The sequence below is a fragment of the Chelonia mydas genome, chromosome 6, assembly GCF_015237465.2.
Source record: "Chelonia mydas isolate rCheMyd1 chromosome 6, rCheMyd1.pri.v2, whole genome shotgun sequence".
NCBI lineage: Eukaryota > Metazoa > Chordata > Testudines > Cheloniidae > Chelonia > Chelonia mydas.
Window position 1 is genome coordinate 110,932,735 of NC_051246.2, and position 20,289 is coordinate 110,953,023.

At 45.8% G+C, this 20,289-nt stretch overlaps 1 protein-coding gene across 1 annotated transcript; it reads left to right on the plus strand.

The window, feature by feature from the left end:
* Nucleotides 1-17,409: 17,409 nt before the first annotated feature.
* Nucleotides 17,410-18,900, plus strand: DIO3 (iodothyronine deiodinase 3). The gene has a single exon (XM_007072727.4). It carries the CDS (start codon nucleotides 17,525-17,527, stop codon nucleotides 18,350-18,352), a length of 828 nt encoding a protein of 275 aa, XP_007072789.2. The 5' UTR covers nucleotides 17,410-17,524; the 3' UTR covers nucleotides 18,353-18,900.
* Nucleotides 18,901-20,289: the final 1,389 nt, after the last annotated feature.

Below are 20,289 nucleotides of genomic sequence, written 5' to 3' on the forward strand. Positions count from 1 at the left end.
TTAGAGAGAGTTACTAGTTGAGGAGCGTCATCACAGCTGCCAGATAACACTTTGAAACTGGCATTGCACTGGATGTGAGTGGTCTATATCTTTGTTGCCTTGCTTATGATTTCTTGCTTTTAGTGTAAGGAAATAACAGAGTCAACATTGCTCAAATGTAACAAAGTACTTGGTGTGGGATAAAAGTTAGTACTAGATCTGGTGCAAACCTTTCAGAAGGAGCAATGTAAATTAATCTTCCCAATTCCCATGATTGGTAGTGGAAGCATTTATTCCAGTACAGTATGTGATGACAAGATTCATAATGGGTAATTTTGGTGTACTTCTGTACCATAGCTAGCGTCAAAGGAGTTTAATCAATTACATCATCTTCCCCCCGCGTCCCAGAGAAAAAATAGCCCACTATATCCAAACCAAAGGAAATCTTTAACCGGAGACCTCTTAGAAGCAGTGTAGAGTGGAGATCTTTGATAGAGCCCTTCCCTGAATGATTAGAAATCTGAGCAAGTTTCAAATTTCCTCAGAATAGCTTCATAAAATTATGGTATCAGCACTGCCTCCCGCTGTCAAGTGTTCTGCTTTCACCATCTATTTGCCATGAGTTGAACTGGGGGAGAGAGGATAATTGGTGGTGGTAGTACTTTCCCAAGTTCCACCCACAAAATAAGCAGCACCCATACGGATCACCAACATGAGAGGCTGCTCAAAGGAGATAATACAGCTGTTCCAAATATGATTGTGTACCTTTGTCAGGATCCTGGGTGAAGGTAGACAGGACTAGTAGCAGGACCTTGGGAACCAGGAACTGAAGCAAAGGGTCAGAGCTGGTATCAGTGTCAAGAGTCAAGTTGAAGCTCAAAGGCAAAGTCAGAATCAGGAATTAGACTGAGGGTCAATACCAAGTATCAAGGCCAGTGTTGGGTTCTGGGGCTCAATTAGGAGTCACAGTCAGAACTGATATCAGTACTGAGAGTTCAGAAGCAGACTGGTCATGGCAGCTAGCTAGAGATCCATATTGGTGCCTGGACGCTTCCTGGTACGCTCCATGGGCTTATACATTAATAAGGAGCCAATCAGGGATCACTAAGACAACAGTCAGTTGAATCACTTGAAGCAGAACTTCCTGTGGAGTGAAATCTCTGCATCTTGTGGGTCACAGGGAGTGGCCAGGTTATAGCTGCTGCCAGGTGCAGTTTGGGGATGTTGGTTACCTAGTCCAGGTTCAAGTCCTGCTGATTCTTACAGTGCTTCTCAGCTCTACAGGGCTCCTTGAGCTTGTCTCCCTCGTGATGGGACTTGAATGTGCTCTGCTAGACCCCTTGGGCTTAGCTCCTTCTTGAGGCGGGGGAGGGGAGAGCAGGAAATAAGTGATGAGTCTCTCTCTAATGCCACCCACTTTGGCACCAAAACAAGAGGTCACTCAATAAATTGTGCAAATCTGTGACCCTCCCTCCCCTTCTTACATGAAGAATGAAATGGTTAAACGTATTGATATTTAAATCATCATTGGGCATGACATAACATCTCATCAAGATGACTGAGGCAGGTCACTCCTCTCCTGTCATTCCTGGCTGTCCTCAGACACATCACTGCATCAGTTACACTTGGTTCACACTTTCCAGATTTTCTTCACAAACATAAAAGCTAGAGTTTTACACTGTTTGGGAGGAAGAAAGGGGTTATAATGAACGCTAAGAGTGTAGAGTCCAAGATAGCAACTTCAGACAAGTGCTGGTAGACTGTGTCACCACAGTTCAGCCCAAGTCCTGTATCATACTTAGGGCTTAATCAACATTCTGAAACCCATTTAAATCAATAGGACTCTGTCAGTAATAAGTGCTATGCCCACTAGCAAGTGTGGACAGAATCAGGCCCAATTACGCTCCATCTGAAATCAACAGTAATTTTGCAAATGAATCCAAAGGGATTAGGATATATCATAGTCACTGATCCACTTGCCCTGGACCCCAGACAGAATGGGGCAGATGAAGACATACATGACACAATTCTGTGAGATGCTCCTTGCCCCGCAGAACTGTACAAAGGCCTGATCCACCACAGAAATAAAAGGAAAATGTCCCCTTGACTTCAGTGGTCTTTGAATCAGGTCCTAGTTCCACTACCTCACTGGCCATACCCTGGAGAGATGTGTGGGAGGGACAAGATTTAATTGGGATCTACTGTACATTTAAAAAAAAATAGGTTTACAATGGATTTTATATGTCTGCACAGTCCTGATTGTAGAAATAAAGCATGCTGAAATACCAGTCTGTACTAATAATCTTTAATAACAAAAATATGATGAATAGCAAAACAATTTTACTGTAAACTTGTTGCATGACCTGAAAAGGCACTTTAGTCAATTAAAAAATATTATGTTTTAAATATAGATTTCTAATCACCTGTAGGCAAATCCTCAGTGGCTGTAAATTGACAATCTGACAATTTACACCCATTGAGGATCTGTCCCTCATGATTAGTAGGGCTCAGAGATTATTAAACAAATGTGGTTCCTATTCTGGTGTCCCGTTAGATCCCATCCTGAAAAACTCCTTTGGCCATGGACAACAAACTGAATTGTATTTGAAATCAGAATTTTAATTAAAATCAGTCTCTCTGAGCCTGCTACTGGCAGTTATTTTCCTGCTGAAAAGGGACAGCTGCTTCCATTGGCAGCCCGATGTCAGGAATTGTTAAACCAGTATTAATGCAGGATGGAAGCAGTGAGAGCATGCAGCAGCAGAGGGGTGAGCTAAGGATGAATTCAGAGCCTTTACCTCTGAGTGGCTTTCACTTTCACCATTTAAGTTATTATGCTGCTATTTCAATTCCTGAGATTTGTTGTTGTTTTTCCATTTGTTTTTGGCTCAACTGGTGCACAACACCAATTAAAATTAGATAATGAAGAAAATGTCAGTTTCTCCAAATACATCATCATTTGTGAAAATGTTCCCTCAGTACATATTAAGTCCAGGTTTTGTTTGCAGTAAGCAAGCATTTCAAACAGCTGCCCTTTTTGGGGTGGACTTAAGAGAATTTGATTTTCTTTACATTTAATATTCAACATTTCTAGCTTTATACATATATTATTCCATAAAGCTATTCTGCAGAATACCTATTCTAAATAAATACTGTTTTCTTATTTCAAGGGATTTAAATGAGGTTTCAGGTAATAACTAGCAGCAAAGGACTAACATTCCCGTATAATTAATTGAAAAAAGCAGTAGTGAATATAGATGGATTTCTTGGTTTTGTAGGCATTAATATTCAAATGCAATCAGCTTCCCTTAAATTAAGGTTTGCAGAGGTACTGGACCCACTCTAAGCATCCACAGTAATTCATCCCCAGAGAAGAGTGAATCAGAATCCAAAATTTAATACTTGAGTTTGAAATACGCACTTCATCTTTGTTTGATTTTCCTACAGAGCTTCATGAGAAAATGATGGGATATATCACATAGTTATACTTTTCACATTTTTCCCTATAAAGATACTGTACTATTTAGTTTAAGAATACCCTTGAAATTCACAGATTAAATAACTGTTATTTCTCTAAAAACAGAAAGGTATAGAAGCAAAGGTATAGTGACCTCACAAATCAACCTGAGCTTTTAAACTAACCGAATACTCAAACTAGCTGTTAAACTAACCTAACTTTGGGTGACATCCTAACCCCACTGAAGTCAATAGGATTTTTGCTTTATTTCTCTTTTGGTTCTAAGGAATACAAAATGGAAAGAGTTCTATGTAAACAAATTAAACTGTAAAAATGCATCATTTTCAAAGGAACATTTTAATCAATAAGATAAGCTTAATTCCCTGTCTGCATAGCTTAACTAAATAAACAACAACGTAAAATCAAAACATAAGGAAACTGCAAAGATCAGCAGTAGATGTGATTTTAAATCAATACTAGATATATGATAGTATAAAATAGAATTTGCCACTTATAGGGAAAATGTAATGATCATGTAAGATACTGAGAAATTTCATCTGAGCATTAAACTATGTGCAGTTTCCTGCCTACGGGGAAAAATTAGATAACAAATTCAACTCCCCGTTATGCCAAAGATCTTCTCTTCATCCAAGAACAGAGGAGCTATTGGGGTTACACAATTTTTATGTCAATTAAAATGTTCCATATAAACAATCTATACTTGTCCAAACTAACAGATTGCCACTTCCAAGTCTTTCTGGGCAATAGTTTAGAAAGAAATACTGTATTACAATTTAAAATAAGCAAATTGCATCTATTTTGGATCAAAGAATTACATGCTATTCTTCAGTTGAATAGTTCACGTTTGTCAGAGTCTATCTGGCTGCAACAGTCTATTTTTACATTGTCTCAAACTTGTCCAGAAACTAGCTATAATTCTCTCTATTATTGATTAACAAAGCCTTTCAGTTGCATTAAATTAGGAGATGAAGAGGTGTGTTCCTTCCAATTTTTGTGTTATGTTTTGTCATTAGTAGAATATAACATTGCCAAACCCTGACCACAGAAATGGTAAAAATAAATACCAAAGGTCTGGGAACAGAAATCCTACAGCCATGAAGAGAAGGTAACTTCAAGGGAGTATCCTGGAAATTAAGATTTATAAATCACCAAGATCTGAAAGAAACAAATTTCAGATGTTGCATAATGCCATTTTATATGGCTAAAAATAATGGAGTTATGGTGCAAATGCCAGGAAAAAAATCTGTGGAAAACTGCGCAAACACTTATGTTCAAAGAAAAGCCCTGAAACGAGCAAATCATTTGAAGAGTTGGTAAGAATACAGACAATATAATGCATTCTAGATTTATGTTGAGAAGACCATTCATTTAATGCAGTTCCATCTTACTTAAAATGATCATTTTCACAGAAGTAAGGCATACTGTGTGTGTAATATGAGTTTTAGTGTTGTTTCTGGCTTTGGGGTGATAAAAACACTTAAAAGCTCAGTAGCCTACTCATCTTAGTTCCATGTTTTAAAGTAGTCTAACATTCCTGCCTCTCTACTGCATAGTGAACTCCTACATTCTTGTTAAACTATTCATGCCTCAGCTCCAGAGCTTATTCAAAAAATGTTAAACCATTGCTGGATAAAATCTTTACATTCTAAGAAGTGAAGGTCACTTTGCAAAAGATTATTCTACTCGTGATCCCTAAAGATTTCTTCTTGAATCGACATTTGCTTTAATGCTGCTTTACCGCTCCCCTAGTCAGTTGTAGACTGAAAACAAAAACATCCATGTTCATTTCAGATGAGGAGCACATCACAGTCTGGACAAGTCAAGGTTTCAGGGTTTTATTTTTCTAAAGGCATTACAAAAATGTGGTAAACTCTATTACACTTCCCAAACGCAGCACAGTGAAACAGCAATTTTCTGATTCTTCATCCCTTTTTGGATCCTGTTATCTCTCTACGCAGCATGGGTGAAATCCTGACTCCACTGAAGTCAACAGGAGCTCTGCCTATATAGTATTTCTGGCCCAAGAATCAGCACCAAACAAAGAGTGACATACAGTGATGAAACTTGCCCACAGTAGAAGATGCTCAGCAGTGTGCTGATCATCTTCCTCCAATAGAGCTGGGACCCAGTTTGCCAGTTCACAAGTCAAGTCTTCTGTGGGACAAGAGCCACTTGATAGAGTCTTGACAAGATATTGTTGCATCGGAATATTTAGGTGCTGCAGTAAAAAGATGAAGAACTAACCTTATTTCCATCAAGCATATATATTGTCTGTTTTCATTCTTCTGAATTATGTTAGTTGATTGAACTCTGTAGCCATTGAAAACACTAACTCCTGTTATAAAACTTCTGTACAGCACAGAGTTTGGTATAATTTGCCATAGTCTTCTCAGAAGAGGTCCAGATCTAAGCAAATAATGAGTCTCATTCCTAAGAAAAGTCGTCTTTCTGTATCATGCCTGAAGTCACTGTGAAAAAGGTAGAGAGACTAGCACTGTCCCTCCCCAGGTACTTGATCTGTATTCAGTGTGTATAAAGCTTCAGGTTACATTCAGCTCCATGGAGTTCAATTTCTGGACTAGGCTGCTGCCTTTGCTATGGAGCAAACCACAATGATGGCTACAATTATACTGTATCACCATAGGGCCAAACCTTCTCATGAGTTCTCCACTGCAGAGTTCTAATAGGAGACTAATAGTGTTTGAATCAACACGGTTATTCCACCCCATAGAATTAATGTTCTATCTACTGTTCTTTACAGTCTCTCAGGCACCATGCATTATATTAGTGTTCTGAGTGCCAAACAGGGTACTATTTAAGGGGAGAGGAGCATGTTGGGGTAGGAGCCTAGATATTCTACATTTCCCCCTCCACCTCCCAAAAATATGTTTCTCTATTTGGGGCATGAGTTATAATAATCCATTTCTGAAGAGCCCCCTTTCTTCTCTGTCCCTTAAGATGGTGTGCAGAACAATAAAAACATTAGTCCAGCTTTTATCGCACTTCAGAGAAGTGGAATTAATAGCAGAGGATACAACACATACAGGGCCAGCTAAGATAGTATTAAAACCCAATGTAGGGAAAAAATGCTAGGTGAACTGAGATGCTCTGAGACCCTGGTCAAAGGGCAGCAAGACCTATACTAACTAGGAATAATTGCTCCACTGTAGTTACTTGGGATGAGTAGCCACTTATGGGAGGAGAAACTGTTTATTTGCAGATTTAGGTCTCATCCAAAGTTCAATGAGATTAATACAAGTCTTTCCCATCTCTTTTACATTTTCTGTCCTAACACATTAACTACATGTAACTAAAAAGATACTAGATGTGGGAAGTGTTATATGCTTTTGCGCTGGGAATTAGAAAACAGAAAATAAACATGTACATATACCATTTCAACACATCCTCTAGATCAAAGCAGAACTGATGTTTTTAATTTTAGCTTTTTGAGGTTTTGTTTTTATAAGTTGCTGAATTTATTTTGTAGCAGCTGGTAAAAAACACAAACTTTACCACAAGGCTAGAAATCAAATTTACCAAATTACGAAAAACTAGAACAACAAAAAACCTCAAACGGGGGAAAAGAAAGTTTAAAACATAGACACATACATATGTATAATTATACATTTTAATGTACACACACACAAGGTTAGTCACTGTAGACCATAGACCACATGTAGATGGGTGAAAACCACCCATACCCAGATGTGCTATTGTATTGTACAGCGTTTAGAATAATGTGTTCTCTGAGATCTCCAATGCTGAGGATTGGGCAGATACAAGAGTTTTCCTTGCTAGAAGTCTTTGTACATTCAAAAGAAATACAGGCTCTAGTTCTAACAGCAGGGTTTGGCCCTTAGCAACTACATCAGTTTGGCTTAACAGACTGAAGGCACATAAATGTAACCGAAATTGTGAATAGTGTCCCATTTAATATAAAAGGCTCTGGTTACAGATTTAAAAAAACAACAACACTATAATGAGCACTGTTACTCCTTTAGACCCAAGTAGGGTGAGCAAGTGTGAAAAATCAGGACACTTTTTTTTTTCGGGAAGGGAGGGGGATATAGTTACTTATATAACACTAAGCCTCTCATATTGGGACATCTGGTCACCCTAGACCCAAGTGGCTGACCAAAGTTTGGGGTCCTGTGGGTTATTTAGTTAGGAGGAGAAATTGATGGAGTCAGGTATCTTCAATTGCAAACCTGTTTATTTACAAAGAATGTACAAAGTCCTGTTTCCCTGAATGCAGGAGAAATAAAACAATAGGAGATAGTTTCTTTGCTCATAACTCCAGGACCCTTTCAGCCAGCACTCTCTCTGTCTTTAGGCTTTTCTTAGAGCCATACTCTTAGGGCTGTGTCTGGCTTCCTACGCCTTCTGTTTCTGTGGAGTTTCTCTCCTTCTCTTCCTCACACAGACACATCTTTACTCAAAACAACACCCAGCAAAACTCCGCCACCTACATGTGCTTTTGTTTTGAGTGGCAATGTGTGTCTGTGTTTGGGGTCGAGGCTGATATTGTTTCACAAAAGGAGCTTAACTGTTTCTTAGCACTCTTTTAAATGCAGGGCGTTAGAGACGCCCACCCCACCTTCAATGACATTTTGTCCAGCTCACCTCACCTCCCATCTTAACTTTGCCCATCGCCTTGATGAGGCCAAAAATGGTGACATCATAAACAACCAATCCCAGACAGGAAGAAAATAAACACTAACAAAAATTACAAATGATACAAACTTAACTATTTGCATAGTGTCCTTCTGCTCAAATATGTTCACATCACCAACCTCAAATAATGTTACGCCCCCACCAGCTCTCTTTGGAGTTCTTCTCTCCTTGCCTGATTGTCTTTCCATCCCCAGGGAGGAGCCACTTACAGTGTGCTCTTGAAGTGTGTCTATTGTTTCTGTGGAACTGGCTTGCTTCACCTTTTATGTTCTAAAGCAGGACTCATTACTCACAGCACTTTCCCAGCCTCAGCTTCCACAGCTACATTTTATCTTTGGGGGACAGACATACTGAAATCCTGTCCCCCCTGATACCTTCTCAGATGGTCCTTATGGAGTGCTTTGGTTTAGCCCTGAACCCAAACGTATCCTATACATCACATCATTTATTCACGTTAGTACTGTATAGGGTCCCTCCCAAGGTGGATCCATCTTAGGGATCCTAGCCTTCTTCCTCCTAGGATTGGTGAACCAGATCAGGTCCCCTCTTTTAAAAATCAACCCATGTGACCTTACATCATTTAGCCTTTTCATCTGACCAGAGGCTAACCTTAGATTGTCTCTAGAAAAATGTGAGCTTTTTCAGTTTTGGATTGTAGGGTTTCTACATAGTCCAAATGGTCTAAATCCCTTTGTTCCTCTTCAGGAACTCCCTACATGGGGTTTGCTCGGGTCCTTAGCTCAGCACAAACATGAAGAGTGCTGGGGTACAATTTGTACTCTCATTGACTGCTGTTCTATAAGCCATCAAAGGAATAGGATATGCTGGTCTCAGTCCCCTTCAGTACCATTCTACAAAGGTAGTCAACTGAACTCACAGTGTTCAATTGAATCTTTCCACCATCCCATCAGATTATGGGTGTGATGTGGTGCTGCAAGTTGTGTGGACCTGTAGAATATCACAAGCCTGCTGAAATATTTTAGATTCAAAGTTTCTCCCTTGACTGGTGTGTAACTCCCTCAGCCCCCAAGTCTGGTGAAGAATTCATTCACTAAGATTCCTCATACTGTCACAGCCTTTTGACTTCTTATTGGGTAAGCCTCAGGCCATTTTGTGAAATAGTCCACAGCTACCAGCAAGTATTGATTGCCCACCTCTGTCTCAGGCAAAGACCCAACGCACATCAATGGGAATATGCTCTACTGGTGCGCCCATGAGATACTGCTGCAAAGGGGCTCTCCTTGTCTTAGGGAGACCCTTCTTTGAATCACATTTCCTGCACCAATATTCTGCATTTTACCCAATAGAAATTCTCCCTTCACTTGGCTAAGGTTTTTGCAACTCCAAAATATCCAGCAGTTTTAAAATCATGCCATAACATCAGAACCTCCTTTTTCAATGTATCTGCTACAACCAGCTGGTATCTGTATCCCTCTGGCTGGTTCCTCCCATCTATTATACAACATTCCATCTTCCAATCCAAGCTTTCCCACTATGACCAGAAAGCTTTTACTGTGGTGTTGCAAGGTGACAACTTTCCAGGGTGGCTGTGTTTGCCAGCTGATTTTCCAATCACACACTATTCTGATATCAGGATCCGATCCACTCTTTAGGAACTTTTTAGTTCTGGAGTCCATTCCTGCAACCCCGTGCCTACTGTTCCAGTGGATGAAGTAGGAACATTTGTACTTTTCCATATTATGTGAAGAGAGGAGAAAGCCATCTCTTCTGAGCACCCTCATTCACTTGAGCAACTAATACTTTGCTCCCCTGGTCAGGGCAGTGTTTGCAATTATCGCACCCAACGAGGCATCAGCATTACTATGTGCTTTTGCCCAGGCCTGTGTGTAATTGTGAAATCAGAGCAGTGCAGTTTTTCCAACCACCTGGCAAGTTGTTCCTCGGGATTTCTGAATCCAAACAGCCATTGCAGGAAAGCATGGTTTGTCCTGACCATAAACTTCTTCCCATATAAATAAGTGATGAAAATGTTCTACATATTTAACCACGACTAGGAGTTCTTTCAGGGTGGTGGGATAATTTCTTTCAGGAGAACTTAGACTTTTGCTGTAAAAGCCACAACCCTCTCAAGCCCTCTTCCCTTGTGGCAGTACCACCCAACAGGAAAGGGGTTTTGAAACATGAGTAGACCAAGACAGGAGCAGCCACTAGAGCCTTTTTCAGCTCTGAAAATGCTGCATCACACTCTGCTGACCACTGAAATGATTTCCATTTCTTACCCAACCTAAGCAATGGTTTTGCAACATTAGCAAACCCACAAATAAACCTTCTGTAGCGGGAGCAGAGTCCTACAAAATTCTGCACATTTGTTTCAGAGTAACAGCAGTGTTAGTCTGTATTCGCAAAAAGAAAAGGAGTACTTGTGGCACCTTAGAGACTAACCAATTTATTTGAGCATAAGCTTTCGTGAGCTACAGCTCACTTCATCGGATGCATCCAATGAAGTGAGCTGTAGCTCACGAAAGCTTATGCTCAAATAAATTGGTTAGTCTCTAAGGTGTCACAAGTACTCCTTTTCTTTCTGCACATTTGTGCATGTCTAGGGAGTCAGCCAGCTCTGTAAAGCTTTTCTGCAGTGGAAATTCCCTCTTCGCTAATTGTGTGCCCAAGGTAAAGGACCTCTTTTGGAAACAACTCACATGTAGTTGGGTTTAATTTCAGATTGGCATCCTTCAGCTTATCCCAGGCCACTAGTAAGTGTATCAGTTCTTGTGCAAAGGTTTTAGCATGCACCAAGATATCATCTAGGTATACCAGACAGGCTCAGAGGGACATGCCATGGAATCCCTCTCAAATGTGGCTAGTGCATTGCACAAGGCAAAAGCATCACTTAAAATTGCCACAGACCTTGCCCTGCTGTGAAGACAGTTTTTCCTGTCCTTTGCATCCACTTCCACTTGCCAATACCCACTTTTAAGATCCAGTGTAGAAATCCAGATTGAATGTGCTACATCATCCAGGGTATCATCTATGTGTGGTGAGGGATAAGAATCCAAGTGACTTCATTTAGTTTTCGATAGTCACACAGAATCTGGGACTGCGATCCTTTTCCTTAACTGGAATTATGGATAAGGCCCAAGGGTGGCTGAAGGCTCATTTATGCAAAGAGGAAAGAGGCATTATAGGCCACTGAGGAAATGTATTAGGAAAGCATAAACTGTTTATTGGGTTGTTTTCTCCTACTATCAATCTTACTCTGGACTAGTACAGTGCAACCTATACCTTTGTTTGACAGGGAGAACAACTCCTGATTCCTCATCAGAAAGTCTTGTAGACCATTCTGCTGTTCCCTATTTAAGTGTACACCACTGTGCTGCAACAAGTGCAAGGGTTAGTCTGCACGGTGCTGCAAATGCACACTACCAGAGTGTGATTTCTAACGCACCCTAATACATTTCATACTAATTGGTCCATGCAGACCCTGCTGGTGCACAGTAAGAGTTCCTTAGTTTCAAACAGCACTATGGAAAGCACACTAGGAACTTTTTGTGCACATCCCAGCAGGGTCTACATGGACCAATCAGTGCGTAAGATATGCATGTTGCCGCTCCATGTAGACAAGCCCCAACAGAACTCTGTGAGCTCACCTTTACCCCTTGGCCCCTTGTAGTTTTCTTCTATATCAGCATTTACCAGATCAACTGGTTCACATTTTGCAACCAATGCTCTCTTCATTACTATTTGTTGCTTGTTGGAAACATTTCCTGTTTAAGTGCCACAACAGCTTTAGCAGCTAAAATTCCCCCAAGACCCTAGGTCTCAAAACAGGTTTCAGTCACTGCCCATCTTCCTTTTTCTGGAAAGCTACCATAGCATGTCGCTGTTATGACGACTTCTGCCCACGGAAGCAGGGAAACTTGTCCACTGTGAGCCAACTGCCTACAAACCATTTGTTTCACCTGGGCTACTTCTTTAACGGGAATTTCTACAGACTGGATTTGTAAGACACCAGCCTGGCAATTATTACACAGTTATTAGCCATAAAAAAATTCAAACAATTATCAGCTCATCCACTACTTTGGCTACCCAGATTTCTTGCTCTAATTCCAGAGGTCCAATTTTCAAACCCAATTTTCCCAAATAACTCCCTAGTCGTTGTCTCTATTTGAGACAAATTAGTTGGTTCAATTTGTCAATAGATCCCCTAATCCCTAGGCTTTTTAGCATGTCTGGTTTAATAATTTATGTTTGAGCCAGCGTCCACTATGGCCACACTTTTCACAGATCCCAATATGTACTCAATAGCCAAACTTCCAGTTTTGTTCTTTAGCTGCCCAGATTTTTTTTTTAAATGACTCTGGTCCTTGCCAAGATTTGCCCCTTCAGCATGGTGTCCCCCCATTTGCCAGCTAGGAGTGAGGGCTTTCATTAGATACTTGTGATGCTGTATTCTGGCCTACCTTATATTTACAATAGTCCCTTTTATTATTCATTTTTTTCCACAGTACTAGCATTTAACTGAACTGCTTCCCTTAGTTTTGCATGATTGCCAATTTCCCTTGTTTTGCAAACCAAAGTTATCAGTTTTTCTAACTGTTCAATAAGGTCATGAACCAGATTATAAACACCTTCTTCCTCATACATAGTAGACTCAGAGCTGTACTTATAGCCTAGGGCTCATAGCACTCAGCTTCCCTCTTCCTCACGAGCAGCTGCTTCCTCTTCCGGTGCACCTCTGCAAGGAAAGATTCAAGTTCACTAGCAAATTCCATAGCTTCTCAGCGTGCTCATCTTGATCTGCAAATCCAAGTCCAGCTGAGCATCTATAAAATGGTCTGTTGCCAATTTACCCTGGAAGTCCTCCTTGGTGTCTGAATATGCCAGGAATGCAAATCTTCTCAGGTCCTCTGTCAGGCCAGGTGGGGTCTTCTCCCCTCTCCTTCTAGCTCTATTTAGCTGCAAGTGAGGGTTGAATTTAGACACCATCTTATATAACCTCACATCAGTATGAAATTATGCCCCCAGATTGTATTTGGAGTCCATAGCAAAAGAGTGCAGACACTGGCCACTGCAGCAATTGTTCCGCCAGGTGCTCTGCCCAACACAGTTGTCCACACCTAAATAGGAAGCCACAATTCAAAAGTACCTCTCAAACTGAAAAGAAAAAACAAAGTTGTTTGCATGGAATGGAGAGTGAGGGATTTCCAAAGGCATAAACTAAGACTGAATTTCCAATCTTTTTCCACCAAGGAATCTATATAAAACTCCATATTTTGGTGCCTTGGGGTCACTCCCAATGATTTGACAGAGTAAAGTTTGTTGATGTTCAAGGTTGCGAGACCCATCTGTTTACTCAGGTTTTTGTCTGTCAGCATAGTTGGAGGGGGATGCTTTGAGAGTTCCAGCTTTTTTTGCTGGGGGTTTCTTTAGAGCCAACATAATTTGTTACTGTGTTCATTTAGAAGCTTTAATTTGTGGTTTTGAAGATTGTGTAACTGCACTAAGAGGTGGCAAGAGGCCCATATGAGGAGTTCAGCAATAAGTTTAACAATACAGTAAATAACTGTTCGGTAATTTGCCCTGTACTGAGCATCATGGCATGCACTATAAGTTATTAGTCCGGGCTCAAAGACAAAGAACAGTCCTAGTGCATTAACATGTCTTTATGAGGTGCCTAGTAAAAAGGAAATAAAAATGCAGTTCCATTTGGATAACAGAACACTGAATCACTTCACTCACTGTTGTCACACATTAAGGATGACCCACAGTTAGCCTCGGGACTGAGGGCACAGTTACATTATTTCACAATAGTCTATTTTGGAATAGAAGAAGAAGAATGAGGATAATACTTTCACAGGGCCTTTCTCCATGGTTCTCAAGACAATTTTCATGAACATTAAACCTTCTAGACCCCTGTGAGGTAGTTAAGTGTTATTACCTCCATTTTACAGATTGTGAACCTAAGACAGAGAGGTATGCAGCCAAAATTTTCTGAAGTGTTCATTGAAGTCAATGGGAGCTGCAGATCCTCAGCACTGCTGAAAATCAGGCACCAGACATCTTAATTGATCACACAACAACAGAGGCATTCAGAATTAGTGACTGCTTTTGAATACTTAGGACTAAGTGACAGCAAGTCAGTGGCAATGCTGGGTATGGAATCCAGAGCTTCTGACTATGAATCCCTTGCTCCATCCCCTAGACCAGTGGTCTCCAAAGTGGGGTGCACGCACCCCAGGGGATGTGCAAGACCATCCCTGGGGGATGCACAGCACGGCGGCAGCAGCGCTCCTGGACCTCTGATTCTTCGGCGGCACCCGGCTCTTCCCCGCTCCGCCTTCGGCGGCACGCCGGCGGCAGCTCGGCTCTTCCCCGCTCCGCCTTCGGCGGCACGCCGGCGGCAGCTCGGCTCTTCCCCGCTCCGCCTTCGGCGGCACGCCGGCGGCAGCTCGGCTCTTCCCCGCTCCGTCTTCGGCGGCACGCCGGCGGCAGCTCGGCTCTTCCCCGCTCCGCCCTTGGCGGCACGCCGGCGGCAGCTCGGCTCTTCCCCGCTCCGCCCTCGGCGGCACGCCGGCGGCAGCTCGGCTCTTCCCCGCTCCGCCCTCGGCGGCACGCCGGCGGCAGCTCGGCTCTTCCCCGCTCCGCCTTTGGCGGCACGCCGGCGGCACCTCGGCTCTTCCCCACTCTGCCTTCGGCGGCACGCCGGTGGCACCTCGGCTCTTCCCCGCTCCGCCTTCGGCGGCACGCCGGCGGCAGCTCGGCTCTTCCCCTCTCCGCCTTCGGCGGCACGCCGGCGGCACCTCGGCTCTTCCCCGCTCCGCCCTCGGCGGCACGCCGGCAGCACCTCGGCTCTTCCCCGCTCCGCCCTCGGCGGCACGCCGGCGGCAGCTCGGCTCTTCCCCGCTCCGCCCTCGGAGGCACGCCGGCGGCAGCTCGGCTCTTCCCCGCTCTGCCTTCTGCGGCACGCCGGCGGCAGCTCTTTTTAATTTTTTTCCCCTTCCCTAGAGCTGGCCCTGGGGGTGCCCGATCTAAAAAAAAAGTTTGGAGACCAATGCCCTAGACAATACTCCACCCGCCTATTTAAAGTATTTTGCTCCATCACCAATTGTCATGAGAAGTTTATATTCATACTCCTCTTGATCATGGAAAGGGTTTTTTTCTGTGCATTATGTTATTTGCTGTCTCTGTCTGTTTGGGTTTTTTAAGTGAACATTCAACCTGACTTAGTCAATGTTGATTTAACTGGTTCCATACTGTTACAGACCCCACTGCACGCAGCAAATCCCATCCTACCATTTCAGATTAAATTTGATAATACATATTTGTTACCCCATGCCCAGAAGATCAAGTAGACAAGAAATGGTCTAACTGTCCCAATAAAGGCAGTGCTCAGATATTACCGCAACAGGGGACAGATATATACCCAGATAACCAGGATAGACCTAGATTTTTGGAGACTTAGAATTTCTCAGAAAGAATGAGACAAGATGGTCATGAGATAAAGGCACCAGACTGAGACTGAAGAAGTCTGAGCTCTATTCCCTGTTCTGCCACAGGCCTATATTCCTCATCTGTAAAATGGGGATAAATAGCATTTCCTTTCTGTTTAGGTTGTAAGACCCAGACCCACTTCAATGGCAGTTAGCTAAATACTTTTGAGAATCTGGGTCTAAGACGGGGTGGGCAAACTTTTTGGCCCGAGGGCCACATCTGGGTATGGAAATTGTATGGCAGCCATGAATGCTCATGGTTCCTGGCCAATGGGAGCTGTGGGGGTGGCGCTTGGGGCAGGGGCAGAGTGTGGAGCCCTCTGGGTGCCCCTACACGAAGGAACAGGAGGGGGGACATGCCATTGCGTCCAGGAGCCACGCCGAGCACTGGCACGTGCAGAGCAGGGCAAGCCCTGGACCCCGCACCCTGTCGGGAGCTTGAGGGTCGGATTAAAACGTCTGAAGGGCCGGATGCGGCTCCCGGGCTGTAGTTTGCCCACCCCTGGTCAAAGCTCTTTGGGGACAAAGACTCATCTGTTAGTGTATCTTTGCACCTTGCCTAGCATAGTAGGGCCCTGATCTCAGTTGCAGCCTGTAGGCGTTTCTGTACTGGAAATAAGAAAGGACAGTAATGTTCAATGACAGGAAATTACCCCCGAGGGATCAGAGTGGAGAGAATGAAGAGCCAACAGGTCACAAGTTCACCGGCTTGTCACTGTGAAGGGATACTTGGTCAAGGTGAACTCAAGGCTTCTGCTTTCTGCAGCAGAGGGAAGAGCCGGCAGGGGTTATGTAAGATTACAACGGGAGAGGCGGCCACGGCTCTGCAAAGAGGCGAGAAGGATCTCTCCCTTCCCCACCCGCAGCAGCGCGGGGACGTTTCAGCTTTCGGACAACAGCTACCCCTAGTGGCGAGGAATCGCTTCCCTTTTCTCTCGCCCCTCTCGTTGATTTCGTGCTGTCAACAGGTTTAGTAACTAGAGGCGGCGAGTGGTCATTAACCTGGCAAGCGCCCCCGTCCCTTCCTCCAGCACAGACCCCCGGCGGCTGCAGCCCAGCGAGGCCGCTTGCAGTCGCTCCCCGGCCTGGGCGCAGGGCGCACCGCGGGCTGCCGGGGGACCGGGCGTTTGTTTGCTCGTCCAAGGCAGAGCAAGAGCGAAGCGCCCCTTAACCAAACGTACCTCCTGGGTACAGCCCCTTCCAGGGCCCAGCCCTCCAGCGTGGCCAAGGCGGAGGGTATCCCTGTCCGACCCCCACACCCCCAGCCTCTCCCAGGCCACGGCCCCGCCGCTCCGCTGGGGAAAGTTCGCCCTGCAGCCTCTGGCTCCTGAAGTTAGGGAAGGGGGGGGGGGGGCGTGTCAGGGACCCGGGGAGGGGAACCTTCGCAGCAATAGCCGCGATCAATCGCAGGGAATTACTGCTCCTGCCCCCGGGGTGGAGGCGCCTGGGGGGGGCGAGCGGCTATGGCGGGCACGCGCGCTGCCCCCACACGTGCGCTGCCCCCCAGGCGCGCACACTCCTGGAGCGCAGTGGGGAGGGGGCGGGGCCGCGGAGCTCGCCTGTTGCATCGTCCAGGCCGGGTTGTTTGTAAGAGAGTGTGTGTGTGTGTTTGTGTTTGATATCTGCGCCGGAGCCCCCAGCAGTGCCCTGGCTCTCGGCTGCTGCCGGATAGTGGCTGCTCCCTGCTCCGTGGCACGTCCCTCGCAGCTCCTGTCCGGTCTCTCTCCTCCTCCCTGTGTATTTTTAGGTCATTGGAGTGGAGGCTAGGTAATCCCCGGGCTTAAGTTCCAAGGGGGCGGGTTCTGGCCGGAGGTGGAGTCACTTTTCATTTAAATCCCTGACTATAAAATGGGCTTAAAGAGACGCGGGATCCCAGCTGCGCTGCACAGAGCCCGGCAGGCAGGCGTGTGTCGAAGGGGGCGGGAGCCCGGCAGCCGTCAAGATGCTCCACTCCCTCGGCGTTCACACCTTGCAGCTGCTCACCCAGGTCGCTGCCTGCATCCTCCTGTTCCCCCGCTTCCTGCTCACCGCGCTGATGCTCTGGCTCCTGGATTTTCTGTGCATCAGGAAGAAGGTGCTGCTGATGGGTAGCAGGGCTGAGGAGGAAGCCTGCCCTGGCCAGGAGCCGCCCCCGGACGACCCCCCGGTCTGCGTGTCCGACTCCAACCGCATGTTCACCCTGGAGTCCCTGAAAGCCGTGTGGCACGGGCAGAAGCTGGACTTCTTCAAGTCAGCCCACGTGGGCTCCTCCGCCCCCAACCCCGAAGTCATCCAGCTGGACGGGCAGAAGCGGCTCAGGATCCTGGACTACGCCCGAGGCAAGAGACCCCTGATCCTGAACTTTGGGAGCTGCACCTGACCTCCCTTCATGGCTCGCCTGAGGTCCTTCCAGCGCCTAGCTGCGCACTTCGTGGACATCGCTGACTTCCTGCTGGTGTACATCGAAGAGGCTCACCCCTCCGACGGCTGGGTCAGCTCGGACGCAGCCTACCAGATCCCCAAGCACCAGTGCCTCCAAGACCGGCTGAGGGCGGCTCAGCTGATGCAGGAAGGGGCGCCTGGCTGCCCCCTGGCAGTGGACACCATGGACAATGCTTCCAGCGCCGCCTATGGAGCCTTCTTTGAAAGGCTCTACATCATCCAGGAGGAGGTGGTGATGTACCAGGGAGGCAGAGGACCAGAGGGCTACAAGATCTCCGAACTGCGGAGCTGGCTCGACCAGTACAAAAACCGGCTCCAGAGCCCCAGTACGGTGGTCATCCACGTGTAAAAGGAAACTGTGCTGGGGAGAGGAGGGGGGGTGTGCTGCCCCGGGGGGGCCCGGGGGTGGGGGGTGGCAGGAGCTGTTCTCTGCTCCTCTCCCTGGGGACGGCAGGCTGCTGTGTGAGTTTCATGCACGTGCCATCGTTGCCCCCTCTCTGATCGAATCATGTTGATTTGCCAGCCCCGCTGCGTTCATGCTGCATGTCCTCGTGCATCTTGTAAATACCCCCTTTTTTTTGTAACAAACAAAGTGTTCCCTATTTTTATGGAGGTTTTTCTAGGGGGTCTGGGTCCGCGCGCGCGTGTACACGAGTGCTCTGCCGAGTGCCCGGAAAACACTAGTTGGGATTTCTAGTCTCTCTTGGTGACGACCGATTTTGAAATGGTTTTCAAAATACCAGGAAATCGAGTCCGATGTTGTTAGAGACTGGAAGTGCCACTAGCCGGGGCAAAACGGAATGTCCTATTTATGGGGTCTCCCTCCGCTCTTTTTGTAAAATGTTCATTTTTTTTATGAAACTTTTTATAGTAATAAAGATCTGGAATAAAACAACACGCCTGCTCTTGGCTCCTCGTCACGGAACTGATAAGCTAATGCAATCGCTGCCGTGTAACCTCCCTCCGAGCTGCTGGGGCTCTGGCGGGCGGGAGGAGATAGCTGGGGCAGGAGAGGCGGACCTGCAGGGGCTGGGGCCGCAGGAGGGCGCGCGCTACCCCGGCTACTTAGGGCCCCCCCGACAGCGTCGGCGCTCTGCAGAAAACCTGCCCCGGAGGGTGCGTTACAGCCTCCCCCGCTGAGCTCCGTAAAGTTACAAATCAACCGCTACCGCTGCGGAGCCCCCTCCGGAGGTCGCGCTCACCCCGCGCTTGGGGCTTCCCGCGAGGGGCTGGGCGCAGGCAATTCAGCCCTTTTCCCCGGGGCGGGCAGCAGCTTGTCTCCACCGCGTAGCCCAAACTGTGCCCCGGCTTCCCAGCTGCGCGCACTGCAGTAACCTGCTGGGCTCCGGCCCGCGTGCCGCCCCGCAAGGGCTGGGAAGCCGCTCCCCGTCAGCCTACAATTTAGCGCATCTCCGAAGGCCCCGATTCAGAGGAGGTACCTGGGCACCTGCCTAACTTTAAACAGCTGGCCCATCCCATTGACGGCAAGGTGGCTACTCACCTGGTTAAACTAAGGCACCTGTTTAAGCGCCTCACTGACTCCAGCTCCAAGCCCTAGCTGAACAAAGGACAGCTGCGCATCCCCGGAGAGCGGACAGGTTCAAAATGCTCAGGGTTCAGAGGGGCAGCCGTGTTAGTCTGTATCAGCAAAAACAAGGAGGGGTCCTCGTGGCACCTTAGAGATTAACACATTTATTTGGGTATAAGCTTTTGTGGGTTAAAATCTGATGAAGTGGGTTTTAGCCCACGAAAGTTTATGCCCAAATGAATGTGTTAGTCTCTAAAGTGCCATAAGAACTCCTCGTTGTTGTGGGGTTTTTTTTTTTTTCTTTCAAAATGCTCAGTAATCTGAAATGTATTAGAAGAATGGGTTAGTGGGGGATGGTAGCCCTATTTTCCTCTGTGTGTCATCAATCCCACAGGCTTTTCTGTAACCCAAACCTTGGGAAAACAGCAATTTGATTTCAAGTTGCAGGTGTTCATTACTACATGCTGCTTTGAAGTCCTAGGGTAAAACCAAACAGGGAAAATAAGTCATCATCAATTTATGATGAAACCACAAAGGCTAAAACATTCAATTCATCTGACTGCTGAACAAGTATATGAAGCCCAAGCAAGAATCCAGAAACAACACTTCTAAGTGATTATGCCCAAGTATTGTTTTTTTCTGCCTTGGACATGATCTTTTTGGAAACCATCAACGAATGATAGAAGGTTTAGAATAACCTTTCCTCATAAATCAGGTTACAAAGTGGGCATGTTTTATCTCCAAGAAAAGAAGGGGGG